At 37.6% G+C, this 14,611-nt stretch overlaps 2 protein-coding genes across 4 annotated transcripts; one reads left to right on the top strand and one right to left on the bottom strand.

Annotated features, from left to right (window-relative positions):
- Window positions 1–155: 155 nt before the first annotated feature.
- On the bottom strand, window positions 156–8,474 carry zgc:110319 (uncharacterized protein LOC796111 homolog). 2 transcript variants are annotated; one of them, XM_067236275.1, is made up of 8 exons: window positions 8,389–8,474; window positions 7,666–7,772; window positions 7,416–7,551; window positions 4,599–4,665; window positions 4,376–4,487; window positions 4,192–4,255; window positions 1,036–1,210; window positions 156–926 (listed from the first exon to the last, which is right to left on the bottom strand). In XM_067236275.1, exons 1-8 carry the CDS (start codon window positions 8,460–8,462, stop codon window positions 855–857), a joined length of 807 nt encoding a protein of 268 aa, XP_067092376.1. In that variant the 5' UTR covers window positions 8,463–8,474; the 3' UTR covers window positions 156–854. The 2 variants fall into 2 exon arrangements, with proteins under 2 accessions (XP_067092376.1, XP_067092375.1); XM_067236274.1 differs by having other exon boundaries at window positions 7,666–7,775; window positions 8,389–8,468.
- si:dkey-228d14.5 (uncharacterized protein LOC796266 homolog) lies at window positions 6,444–14,219 on the top strand. Of its 2 annotated transcripts, XM_067236277.1 has the most exons (8): window positions 6,444–6,974; window positions 9,518–9,650; window positions 10,769–10,816; window positions 11,101–11,163; window positions 11,259–11,326; window positions 11,462–11,592; window positions 12,291–12,468; window positions 12,961–14,219. In XM_067236277.1, the coding sequence occupies exons 2-8, from the start codon at window positions 9,586–9,588 to the stop codon at window positions 13,146–13,148; spliced, it is 741 nt and encodes a 246-aa protein (XP_067092378.1). In that variant the 5' UTR covers window positions 6,444–6,974; window positions 9,518–9,585; the 3' UTR covers window positions 13,149–14,219. The 2 variants fall into 2 exon arrangements, with proteins under 2 accessions (XP_067092378.1, XP_067092377.1); XM_067236276.1 differs by lacking the exon at window positions 6,444–6,974 and having other exon boundaries at window positions 9,384–9,650.
- The last annotated feature ends 392 nt before the right edge of the window (window positions 14,220–14,611 follow it).

The raw sequence follows: 14,611 nt of genomic DNA, 5'->3' as shown, positions 1-14,611 counted from the left end.
CAACATACACGCTACGTAACTAAGCTCAAAGTAGGTTATATTACGCTTAGTTAGTCCCTTCCTTTTACAAAGAGGTAGGCTAATATAATATATGGTTTAATGTATTATTATAGTTACATTTTTAAACTACATTGCATCGATGAAAAGGAAATCACTAGATGTTACACTCAATTTATTCACATTTTGGAGACAGTCTCATACAACTTAACTGATTTTACAATTACAACAAATAACCATTGTATATTATTTGGGGGATAAAGATAATTAAGATGTTAACCTCTAGAAAGGAATATGAATGGGTAAAGTGAACTAGTGTATTATATACATTCAATAAGGTGTGTTTTCAATCTTCAGTCCAAGTCATCTCTAAGTCCATGTTTTCACAAAGCAAACCTGTAACCCCAGAGTAAAACCACAATGCCAAGTTTTCATTAGAATGCATTAATACAAATATATTAAAGAGGGCAGCAGGGATGCTATTGGTTTCTTGGCAGAGTAACAGACGGGACCCACAATGTTCCTGTCATTAGACATGTTTGTAATATTTTATAGAAATAAATACAAGATATGTTTCCAAATGTACAGTAATGCTGAACATTTTCTATTGGAATTTCATGTTGCTGTGTAGCCTAGAGTGTACACACATTACATGGAGTATATTCACATACATTTGAAACAAATGGCCACTAACAAGTAGATGTGAAGGTGAATATTCTAATCTCTCAATTTTACTTTGCACTAAAGTAGATACAGCAGAAAATTGTGTTATTGGTTTGTATTAAATAGGCTGTTCATTAACAATATATGTATCACCAGTAATATGTGGGTAAGGGAACAGGGGGCAGCAGGCAGCTTTATGAATCATGTAATTTCCGCTCCAACTCTGAGAAAACTTTTGCATTGACTTCATCCACTTCATCTTCCACCTAGAAACACAGGTAAAAACACAGTCACATTCTCAAATAATGTTACAGTATCACAAACGCACGTGAGCACCACTTGTGTGTGAAGTGACAGATGGTCTAGCGGTGTCACCTGCTCCACATCGTCCACCTCTGGGATGTAGAACTGAAGCATGTTCTGGATGCCATTTCTCAGGGTGACTGATGAGCTGGGGCAGCCAGTACAGGACCCCACCAGCTTCAGCTTCACTGTGCCATCTTCAAAGCCCTTAAAGATGACATCACCCCCATCCTCCTGCACTGTTGGTCTGTGAGAGAAGGGTATTTATAAAAGAGGACAGTCGCTGACTGTGACTTTTGACTTTCATTTGTGCAAACATTGTGTTGGCAGCTAGATATATGGGACCGTATTCACAAAACATTTTATCCTACCACTAAGAATTCTCCTAAGTAGCAGTTAAAGTTCTTAGCTAAGAGTTTCCTCCTAAAACATTCGCAAAGGTGCTGAGACCAACTTTTACAAAAGAATGGGGTGAAATCTTAAACTAAGAGAAAGGACAGGGTTTACCTTGTTGCTATGGATGATGTCAACAAGCTTACTAAGTAGGTCCACAGTGATTGGCTGATAGGGGGTGGGTCTCTGTCAGTAATTTCATCATAGACATTTTGTAGAACAAGGTACAATGTTGCCACATTTAAATAAAGATTTTCAATTGAAAGGTAAGTGTAACTAATTAAAAAAGTATATGTTCAAATATTTGTCAGGCTCTTCCATGTGCATCTCGTAAAACAAATAATAAATATGCATAAAGGCAGCTGTATGAATTGTCGATGTGTGGTCTGTATAGGGCATTTATTGTTTGATGCAAAGATACTGACGGAGGGCTGAGATATACCTAGTTTGTCTGCGCTGCATAATACGCATAACTTTTCCCTGTGGCCAAGTAGCGTTGAGTGGTCAAAACTTTAATCCTCTGTGTTATTGGTTTGTTTCTGTGACTCTTCTACAATCATAATACCATTGCGAAGGCTATAACTTTTTAAAAGCTCATGATCATTATCACGAAATGTTTCTAAATTGTTTACGTTCGACAATGGATTGGCATCAACAGATATTTTAGGATTGTTTATGATTTGGTCTTAGTGACTTAGGAGTCCTCCTGACTACCGCTAACTTTACACAGATTTAGAAGCTGGTTTTAACGCTAAAACGCTTAGTAAAATACTCATATACAGTTAGGTCCATAAGTATTTGGACATTGACACAATTTTCATCATTTTGGCTCTGTATACCACCACAATGGATTTGAAATGAAACAATCAAGATGTGCTTTAAGTGCAGACTTTCAGCTTTAATTTCAGGGTATTTACATCCAAATCAGGTGAACGGTGTAGGAATTACAACACATTTTATATGTGCCCCCCCTTTTTAAGGGACCAAAAATAATTGGACAAACTAACATAATCATAAATCTAATTGTCACTTTTAATACTTGGTTGCAAATCCTTTGCAGTCAATGACAGCCTGAAGTCTGGAACCCATAGACATCACCAGACGCTGGGTTTCGTCCCTGGTGATGCTCTGCCAGGCCTCTACTGCAACTGTCTTCAGTTCCCGCTTGTTCTTGGGGCATTTTCCCTTCAGTTTTGTCTTTAGCAAGTGAAATGCATGCTCAATTGGATTTAGGTCAGGTGATTGACTTGGCCATTACAGAACATTCCACTTCTTTGCCTTAAAAAACTCTTTGGTTGCTTTCGCAGTATGCTTCGGGTCATTGTCCATCTGCACTGTGAAGCGCCGTCCTATGAGTTCAGAATTCATCCTACTGCTTTTGTCAGCAGTCATATCATCGATAAATACAAGGGAACCAGTTCCATTGGCAGCCATACATGCCCACGCCATAACACTACCTCCACCATGCTTCACTGATGAGGTGGTATGCTTTGGATCATGAGCAGTTCCTTCCCTTCTCCTTACTCTTCTCTTCCCATCATTCTGGTACAAGTTGATCTTGGTCTCATCTGTCCATAGGATGTTGTTCCAGAACTGTACAGGCTCTTTTAGATGTTTTTTGGCAAACTCTAATCTGGTCTTCCTGTTTTTGAGACTCACCAATAGTTTACATCTTGTGGTGAACCCTCTGTATTTACTCTGGTGAAGTCTTCTCTTAATTGTTGACTTTGACACAGATACGCCTACCTCCTGGAGAGTGTTCTTGATCTGGCCAACTGTTGTGAAGGGGTTTTTCTTCACCAGGGAAAGAATTCTTCTGTCATCCACCACAGTTGTTTTCCGTGGTCTTCCGGGTCTTTTGGTGTTGCTGAGCTCACCAGTGCGTTCTTTCTTTTTAAGAATGTACCAAACAGTTGATTTGGCCACACCTAATGTTTTTGCTATCTCTCTGATAGGTTTGTTTTGATTTTTCAGCCTAACGATGGCTTGCTTCACTGATGGTGACAGCTCTTTGGACTTCATATTGAGAGTTGACAGCAACAGATTCCAAACACAAATACCATACTTGAAATGAACTCTAGACCTTTTATCTGCTCCTTGTCAATGAAATAACGAACTCCCTTTATGAGGGAATAACATACACCTGGCCATGGAACAGCTGAGCAGCCAATTGTCCAATTACTTTTGGTCCCTTAAAAAGGGGGGGGCCACATATAAAATGTATTGTAATTCCTACACCGTTCACCTGATTTGGATGTAAATACCCTGAAATTAAAGCTGAAAGTCTGCACTTAAAGCACATCTTGATTGTTTCATTTCAAATCCATTGTGGTGGTATACAGAGCCAAAATGATGAAAATTGTGTCAATGTCCAAATACTTATGGACCTAACTGTATACAGCAAAGAATTAGGAGTCCTAAAATTAAGATTGACATGCCCATTATTTTTAAGAGTTTCTCCTAAATTGGCAAGTTAGGAGCTACTTTTAGTCTTAAAATGTTTTGTGAATACAGCCCCTGCCAGGGACGATTCTAGGATCAGACCTTTAGGGGTGCTCAGCCCCCGATGAGAATGTGACATGAGGAAGAAAATGTATAAAATGTTTAAGTTAAACGCATGAATCTGGTGCACTTCAAAAAGCAAAATTTAGAGGCTAGATCTATGTAGAATCTGTGCTCTTGTAAACAATGTCATGTTCTTTTTACCATAAATATTTTTTTTGTATAGCATACATCATAAAAAACAATTAAACAAACAAGATTACCTGTGTTGAACTACTTTAAAAAGCAAAAGTCAAAAGCATCACTACATCATGGACAAAATATGCACTTTACCTGATTCTCGTATCTAGAAGCTCCTTAATAATGGAAACAATTTCATCATCATCTTCTGAGTGACCTGGGATAGGAAATACATGTTTAAGACAATCATGGGGTAATATAAGGTAACATATTTGTAGTTCCAATATCATTTCACAAGATGAGAATATAGTGCACAAAATGTGATGTTCATACTCACTACTTTCATGGTGGCTCACCCCTGTGGTTATTGGGGCTCCGCTATCAAAAAACTTGGTTATGGCCTCCACAGCATGACGCTTAATGTTAGTCCATTCCACATCATCATCTGCCTAAACATTGTAAAAAAAATAATAATAAAAAGGCATACATTGAAGACCCTTCAATTCAGAAATACATCTAAATCAAAGACAAAGAAAAAAGTGGATGACGTGTATGGATACCTTTGTGACTGTAATGAAGTCAGGGCCAAAGAACACACTTTTTACACCTTCAATTTCAAAGAGATCCCTGTGGAATGTAAAAAAGTGTCAAAACTGTTTAATTGTAAAACCTAATTTTTTGTTGTTGTCTTCAGACCTAAACAGTGAGTGTACATTCAACCTTGTCATTTATTTGACTGGAATCAGTAGTGAAAGCTTTTTAACATTTTAAAGCTTAAAGCAAACAAACACTATATCACAAGCGGTTATCTTCCCTTTGCAATTATCAGTTTCATTAACTAGGCTTTATACATTTTTCAGACCACAAAAACAGGCTACATTAATTCAAGAACAAACACACTGGTAGGGAATGTTCTATGGAAGCAAATCGTTACCAAAATTCAAATGCATTTACAGAAATGCATTAGCATTTTAAGAATGTGGCTGCATTATTTGACTCATAAATGAAATTAGTAATCAATCATCCTATTTGCATTTTAATTTTCTTCTTCAAGAGTGTTCAATATTTCACTTAATTAAAATGAAAAAGAAATAGACATTTGAGATTTAATTTTCAAAATATGCCCCAGCAAATAGATACCAAAATTCAATTTGAAATGTAAAATTTGAAAATTCAACTGCATTTCCAGAAATGCATTTTCATTTTAAGAATATGGCTGCAAAATCGTGACCACAATTCAAATTCATTTCCAGAAATGCATTTTCATTTTAAGAACGTGGCTGCAAAATCGTGACCACAATTCAAATTCAAATGTATTTCCAGAAATGCATTTTCTTTTTCAAGAACGTGGCTGCAAAATCGTGACCACAATTCAAATTCAAATGCATTTCCAGAAATGCATTTTCATTTTAAGAACGTGGCTGCAAAATCGTGACCACAATTCAAATTCAAATGCATTTGCAGAAATGCATTTTCATTTTAAGAACGTGGCTGCAAAATCGTGACCACAATTCAAATTCAATTGCATTTGCAGAAATGCAAAATGAACGAAAAAGCATTCTAAGCGGCGCAGCAGAGTGACGTCAGTAGCCGCTCTTCTTCAGCTCCCTGCTGACCAAGCTACGCATCTTGTTCGGTAGGGGGCGGTGTGCACATCTGCATTGCTTTACATTGCAAATGTGCCGGGAAATTGATTGAATTGCCGGGTCTTTAGAGGACGCATCACAGACTTAGCAACTTGATGTCAAACACTGACTAAAACAGTAGCAGAGCTACTATTAATGTGTAAATCGGTGACGGCAGAGTATGCAGCCAAGCTCTCCATGACTTGTTCTACTCGGTCACGGGCATCAGACTCAGATATATTATTAGATTTTACCTGCTCAGTTAATTCTAACAGTGTTTGCACAATTTGAGGGAGCGCCATGATCTGTGATGCGTCCTCTAAGCAGCGGTCCCCAACCTTTTTTGCGCCACAGACCGCGTTCATGTAAGACATTTTCACGGACCGGCAGCGACGGACTGGGAGGAAAGATAGGCCCTGGACAGCTGCGCTGCTAATGCATGCACATTCTGGGTTTGATGTGATCCTAGTTAGTGACTTCCACACCTAATGCGAAAAATAGTTTTTGGAGTTTTATGTAAAATAAACAGCCGTTTTTTCAATTGACAAAACCATGTCTAGTGAATGTGATGTATTTGCTGGGGCATATTTTGAAAATTAAATCTCAAATGTCTATTTCTTTCTTATTTTAATTAAGTGAAAGATTGAACACTCTTGAAGAAGAAAATTTAAATGCAAATAGGATGATTGATTATTAATTTCATTTATGAGTCAAATAATGCAGCCACATTCTTAATCTCATTTGAATTTTGGTAACGATTTGCTTCCATAATGTTCAAGATTCGACTTTCTTGTACTGTTTGAAGTTGAAGTGGTGGATCCTGCAGCATTATTAGCTATACTAACCAGTGGTGGAATGTAACTAAGTATTTTTTACTTCGTTACTATACTTAAGTACAGTTAGATTTTTACGTATCTGTACTTTACTTAAGTAAAAAATAATAGTGCATACTTTTTACTTTTACTCGTTACATTTTATGAACAGTTTCGCCAAAATGTTGCGAACAAAAATATGGATTGCGTTGCTGTTTTGGAAGTTCAGGTGGCTCTATCAGCTCCAATGATAGCAGAGTGCGCGTTTGGCAGCAGCACTAGCGGTAGCATTGCCTGTTTTGCCTAAACATTCAACAGACAGTCTAACTAACTGCCTATTCAACACGGATCCAGTCAGCCTCTGGATCACAATTGAGCCCTCTGATATGAGCCACTCGATATGAGCCACCCGTGGCCCTATTTTAAAAGACATGTTCGAGTTCAAAGGGAGTTGCTAGCCTTCAAGAATTCGCCTTCAAATTCAAAGAAGCATGTCGAGGTAAGCGGAGTTCTATGCTATGCTAAGTTAATGTCCCTGACTTTTGAATATTGATATATATATATATATATATATATATATATTTAATTCGGTTACTGACATGATATTATACTGTTATCTAGCGAAATGCATGTTGACATACAGCAATAGCATCAAAATAACATGATTGTACCTTTATTATTTATTAAATATAGTGGTAAGATAAAGCTGGTAGGTTATGTCAAGCTAGCGTGCTATATCTGCATTCTTTATCAAAATGGCTCAACCTAGACATTGAGAGACAATCCATTGCGTGAGTACTTTTACTTAAGTAAATGTAAAAGTACTTTTTACTTTTTCTTAAGAAGGTTTGCTGATGTAGTACTTTTACTTAAGTATATATTTTCCTCGGTACTTGTACTTAAGTACTAAACTTGTAGCCTACTTCACACTGCTACTAACTTGGCTAAAGATGAGCATTCTGCATTCTGTGGAGTAGGGAAATCCAGTGTTCCTGTCCCCAACACTGGTTTACCAGGGAGAAACTTCAAGCTTCTAGGGTTTGGAGTGTCCTGTGTCTGAATAGACAAATGTCGAACTGAAACAAAATAATAGCCTACAGTGTTACAGGAATATAATTCACATATTAATTAAGAAAAAGACAATTCAACATATTAAAGATACTGCGACACTGTTTGATATGCTTTCTCACCTAACAGTTGTGTAGGCCCAAAATCTGACACTGGTCCATGAAGAACTTTTCTTAAACTCTGGCCAATTAATTGTGAGTAACAATGGATTTTCGTGTTGACTGGACACCTGCTGAAAAGCAATTTCAGAGAGAAGCAGTAGGTCCTTAAACAAACTACAATGGCACACACCATGACTTTGAGACAATTTCAATGTTAACGAAGATTAAGATAATCACATAATGTAACCTTTCCCGGGTAGAATAACTCTTAGGCTTAAACAAGTCATTCTGTCAATTGAAGTGGCATAGAACTGGGACGTTAACCTCTAGATAGTGCTAGCTAGAGGTAGCTAGTCGGGAGCTACTGGTAGCTAGCTAGCTAGCTAGGCTAGCTGACTTTGTTAATTATCAGGGAAGGGTCAATTGACAAACTAAACATTTTCAAACTTTGTAGTAGATATATATTTTTTAAGTTAGTGCTAGCTTGATAGTGTACATTGGCTTAGAGATTTCAATGTTTGAATAACTAAATAGTGTTGGGCTACTAGCTCTAACGTTAAGTCTATCAGCTGTGTCGCAGTCCAGTACTGTATCTCATGGCAATATGCTAGTACTGTACAGTCGCTAGTCTAGTTTGATTCTAAACTCAAATTAACTTTTGGTCACACAAAATCCTATACATTACTCATTCACTGTACACACACTGGTAAGATTGGAATACAAAATATGGAAACGAAAGCAGACCTAACGTGTGTTGTCACTGTTGTATTTCGTGACCGTATCAACTGTAGAAGACTCCATCTCATGCGCGCAGCCATTTTCTTTGTTTTGAAGATAGGTTATCTACTTAATTGTTTCATTACCGCCACCTTCTGCCCCGGAGTATTACTTAGACAATACATTTACAATCTAAATCCCTTAAAAAAGCATTCAGCGTGCTTCCCAACCTAGCCTAACCTCAACCTATCCCTGTTTATCCACACTACCCTATAAAAAAAATTCCCTGAAAGCTAACAGTATCGCTTCGACCTGTTCTCTGTCACCCATGCTCAGCAATCACTTTAATGTGAATTCCTACACCCCTAATTCCCTCAGATTATTCATCATACCCCTTACAACTCCGTGCTCCACTGACTCTTGCTGACATCCCTCACACAAACCTGTCTAGTGTCCTACCAATTTCAGTGTTTTGTTTAGGTTAATGACCTAGACTTGTTCAATTTCACCTACTTGAAAGTAACACTACTGGTATTTAAAGGGACATACTTTGTTAATGAGGAGTGAATAATGTCAGTAACACAAAGTATGAGTGAACTCGTACATCAGTCAGTTACAAATATCTATATTGAGTTCAGGAATTTGTATCAACATGTGATACACAGAAATTACCTGACCTGCATTCAAGGCATGACTTTAGCACCGAAGTTCTAGCTACCTCTATTTCTTCTTCGTTATAGTTGACTAGCCATTCTATGACCAAACCATAAAACTGTCAACCATATCTTATAAAGTTCTGTGACAAAGTTCAATTTGTTTAGGGTAGATTTCTCATTATAACCTAATGCCAGTGGAGGTTTAAAAAAAATAGGGACTTCCACAGAGAGACTTTCTAACCAGTCACCCTGCATAGCTTAAAACAAACATTGATAGCGTCAAGAGGGCCCACCCCATTCCTTGCCTCTGTTCTCTAACAGGACATGGTGGTTCTCTAGCTAGGAGTGGCTAGAACAGAAGAGACAATAAAACTTTGCTCTTAAAGACCTCAGAAAGGATTCCCCGGCGTTGTACTGTAATGATGAACAGCTAGACAGAACCGTGACTGTATTTTGAAGGAATTCAAGAAGTTCAAGCAGAGATCTTTTGTATCTGACAGACGGACAAAGTGTACTGGACACTGATTGAGCATCCTCTACCTATCCTCTGCTACATCTAAAACCAGACATGGTTCTCTGGATTCTGCTACCCATCACCCTCTCCCTGGTGTCTCTTATTGGAACCTGGGCTGTGTAAGTTTGATATTTGTTATTATATACATTAATACATTTAATCTTCACAGTCTTTTGGTTAGTTTAACAACTTTGTAAGAGTCTACCTGTATTTTAATACCCCATACAGACCTTCTCTTCAAATGTATCTTAATCAGTGTTCACATTCTATGAGAAGTGATGATAATATCAAGTGGTCTAATCCTTAAAAATGCCCAAACAGATTACAACTTGATTGAGACTTGAGTGGTCAATTTTGCAGTATGGACCGATAAAAATGACCTACACACGCAAAGAATAAAGACAGGACAAAACACTTTATCAACACTCTTTACAGAACACTGGACGATAATGAGTGTGAAAAAAAAACTATGGTCACTAAGAATTTCCTCCAGGAATGGAACAGAACGGAAACAAGCCAGCTTCCTTTTTTAAAGACCACTTTTGCTAAGTCTAATGGCAGGCAGTACCTACACAGTGGGGCTGCTCAGTTTTGTGGCATTTCAGATTTTATCTCAATATTTAAACAGTAGTTTATCTACACTTTATTTAATCAATTTAACCATATTGATATGCTAATATGGTAGGTGGGGGTAAAACGACAAATGTACTAATGCTTAGTCTTAAATACCTACAATGACTCATCCATAGCGTATGTTGGAAAGGTTGTGACATAACTGCTGTTACCTAATTCTCCAAGATATTTTTAAACAACACATTAAGACATTTCTTTTATTAATTACTGGATATCTCTAGTTTAGTTTCATCTTAATTTGTGATTTTAGAGCTCCATCACACAGCTTGAATCACAAGAGTCACAACAAACGACACTAATGGATTCTAATTTTTTAAGTTGGAGGCATGTGTATATGACGAATGTCTTTGTTAGCCTGTTAAGGCGTTTTGTCGGTAACCCACTAGTTACCTGTGACAGGATGCCTTGATATGGACAGGCTACACTGGTTTCTATAATGTTACTTTGTGTGCGCTAGCTTTATCACTCATATCCCAGTTCCTGGTTACTCATTGAACATTCAGGTTACCTTGTGTTTACTTGTTGGATTATATATTGAATGGAATCATGCATAATAGTAATGATAATATATAATAATTACATCCAATTTTATTCTTTTTCTAAGGTACGGTCTGGCTTCCAGTTACAACCATGTGTGCCATCTAAGTAACTGGTATGTAATTTGTGTCTCCTATATACCAAAGTAGTTTAGACCAGTGTTTCAACTGGTCTAACCTCACAACCCCCTTTTGTCCTTGGTCATTAAGTCACGCCCAAGGGGGTGGGTGTGTGTGTGTGTGTGTGTGTGTGTGTGTGGGGGGGGGGGTTCTGAGGGTGTTTCTGTTTGGCTAGTAGGAGGCATGTAACTCTGCATAACTCGACCCACCAGTTGAGAAAAAATGGTTAAGACTGTAATTAATGATCATCCCTGATAATTTATCCTTATTTTGTTTTTAGGGATTACAATAACTCTTGCTCGTTGAATGAGTCTATGGAATGCTGTCGTGTCCCCACCATAAGGTAACTAGTTTGCTACATATTCCCACAACATGGTGTATTTCACCCGTGGTATGTTGACTTTGTGAACTTAACTTTTCTATACATATTTATGACAGCTCAAGTGGAACCAGCTCTCCAGAAAACTCCTTATTTACAGCCACCATAAATGCAGGGTCATTTTTGTGTAAGTTGGGACAGGCTTATAAATTTACCACAATCTATATTCATACAATTGCCTAAAATGTATAGTATCATTCAGGTGCAAAAGTATGTGATGAATGAAAGTTATAAGGACTATATCTAACTTTTTTCTCTTTAGTTCTAGTGTTTTGTATTTTCCACCATGCCCATATTCTGGAAAGAAACGCCATGCACGCCATGCTCAGCAAGTTTGCCCTGGTATTTGGTACTGTGGCTGCTTTGGGGGCATTCATGGCTGGGAACTGCAATGTGAGTAGCTACTGTGGGTAACCTGGACAGTGGTTGCCATACAGGTTCATAAAAGCACATCAATGTTTTGAGATACATTTTGTGACAAAAGTTGAGAACTTTGAAACAACTGTAACGAGAGCAAACAAAGGTGGGATACTCACTAACTTGTAAATCAGTTTGTTCAGTCAGGGAAAGTGAGACCAGACTAATAAAAATAGCCTGATGACCTTGGCTAGAGACAAAACATCCTGATAACAACATATTGGTAGTCATTATTATCAATATCTCTGTTCATGCATGGTAGCCCTGGGAGATTTTTGCGTGGGATTCCTAAATACAAAAATTACATATACAATAAAACATAGATGCAAAAAAAGTATGAACATATAGAGGATACAAATAAATTAATACAATAGTATTGTTATGCATTTCAGTTTTTTGTTATATATTAGTCCATGTACCTATATCTATTTCATTCAAATTAAAATGAAAGAAGTAGCCACTAAACAAACATATTTGACAGCAGGTAGCAGTTGCAGGCACCCCTGCATTTGTAGTACGAGCATGCTAGTGTGTACTCTTTTCACATTAGTTTTGCACTATTCAGTATTGTGTATGGAGATAACCCTGGAGATAACATTGTGTATGGACGTGCCTCGTCAGGCCTGTGTAATAATAATGTGTGTGTGTGTGTGTGTGTGTGTGTCCCTTTACAGCCAGGATACCTGAAATTGCTTCACTACTTGGGAGCAGCAGTTAGCTTCCTGTGCATCTGTTTCTACAGCGTTCTTCTCACTGCACTGACCGGCAAGTGTGTACTGACAGGGCTGGAGAAGTTCCTTTACCCAGCACGCATAGTTTCTACTGCAATCCAGATCATGTCTACCATCGTCTGTATCCTTCCATCAGGACTACCTAACTTAGCTCTTGTATGATCTCAAGCTGGAACAGTTTGAGAAATTATCTAGGCTTGGATGTATTTACTTTCATGTTTACAAGGTGGTCAATATAGGTCTTGCGTTAGTATCATACAATATTACATTAGGTAATTCTGCACATTATAGGGTTTGACCACCAGTTTGGGTACAGTATATCTTACTGGCCATGAAAAGTACAATGTCTTCTAGTTTGGGATTTAAGAACATGATATCATCCAGAACTGTTAGGAACTAATTATGCCGGTCTTTGTTTATTGTTTGTTCTACAATTTTAGTTGATAAACTGACGTAGGTTGTTTTAATATAAATTACCAATACTATAGATATTAGTGCTAGCTTTTTGTGGCATAAAATAGTCTGTTATTGTCTTGGAGTGGAAGACATAGGGTATAAAGATAGACTTGCTACTTCAAAACTCTTTTACACCCTTAACCATTGACAATTTTAGATTGCATCTTGTTCGTCCAGAACGATCACATGTACATACACTTATCAGCTGTGTGTGAGTGGATTCTCAGCGTGAATCTGGAGATGTTTGAGCTGAGCTTCGCTGTGGAGTTTTACTTCTTTTCTTCTGCCATGTTAGCGACTGTATTAGGGAGAAAGGACGAGGAGAAGCCTCTTATCCTGGCCTGAGGACATGAGGAACAACAGCCGCTGTGAGGATATTAGTGTAGTCCTTCACTGGACCAAACCTGACCTCACAGCACTTTGTACAGAGATGTCTACATTAACATGAGCTCTCAGGGTGATGATTTGCAACCAAAAATTCATTGCCAGTCTTTTTGAAGAATTCAGACTTGTGACTCTATTGTATTTATTGATAATATTGCCATACATCCTCTTAATCACAAACAAAAATTGAAGATCATTTGTAAGGGTCGCACAGCATCCATCCCATTTCTTCACAGGTGTCTTCATGGACACCTAGTCCCATGACACAAGAACTGGCACGCCATTATTTCTCATCACAGGAACCCCCCCATGTATTACTGTAAAAACAAATCACTATTTACATAATTGATTTACTTTTTTCTTTTTGTAAGCAATTGGAAAATGATTGTGCCTTATATTAAGTTATTGATGTATTATAACTCAGACGAAATATTTATTAAAACCATGTGGAAGTTTGTATTACTTTGCAGAAAAGAAGTGTATAAACTGTGATGCTACTGTACATGCTACTGTACACAGGACAGCTAAGGTTTAATATCTGAACAGTATCTCAGGCTTGTACAGTGAACCCTTTTGGTCCTGTGAAGCTTCAATATGTCAGCTAACAAAATGAATTACAATTGCAGAAAATGTTTATTGGTGATAGATCACGGTTGGGTAACAAGTGATAAAGGATTCCAATAAGAGTAATATGAACAACCAGACATTTTGCATGTTCTACCACCATAAGACTCGTTCAGCTGCTCCATACATTTAATAGAACAAAAATGTCATCCATTTATTTATTAAGTTTGTTAATTTGTGTTTTTATATTACTTTACTTTTTAATTTTCTGTTGTGATTTTGGCCTGGGCCTTTATGCAATTATAAATAAAACTGATATTTAATTGTTGAAGACTTGCTTACTAGTAGATACTAAGAGTAATACTGGATATGACTTCCAGCTTTCTGACAAAAAGTAAAGTGTTCCTAAAATAGTACCATATGGTAATGCCTTTGCTCAACAAATAAAGCACCTAATGCGTCTATCTATATTGTATTATTTCTTGGACTGAGCTGTTTTGATGAATGAAAAACCTCCACCAAAGGTGTAGGTCTGTACGTTTCAAATAATTCAGGTCTGGCAGGTAGGGTAAAACCATGTTCAAGATCAGTCCAAGATAAGCAACCTCACATAGCTTAAACATGCTTGCTCAACCGTTTGACAAAATGTTCCAGCCCAAGACTGCTAAGCCATGCTGCAGTCCTATGTCTTAAGTGGTCTGTCTGGTGATGTCTGACTCAGAGTTTCAAGTACAAAAGGTGTTGTTGTACTACCCTTACATAATAGGGTTGGCAGGCACTGACTGATTGGAAAAAAAATAGGTGTGAATAAATATTTCAACAGGCAGAACGTGCATCAAAGGTATGGTGATGCACAGAAG

This window comes from Osmerus mordax, chromosome 5, assembly GCF_038355195.1.
Source record: "Osmerus mordax isolate fOsmMor3 chromosome 5, fOsmMor3.pri, whole genome shotgun sequence".
Classification (NCBI taxonomy): Eukaryota; Metazoa; Chordata; class Actinopteri; order Osmeriformes; family Osmeridae; genus Osmerus; species Osmerus mordax.
The sequence above is the reverse complement of the archived record's forward strand: the minus strand, read 5'-3'. Positions and strand labels throughout refer to the sequence as shown.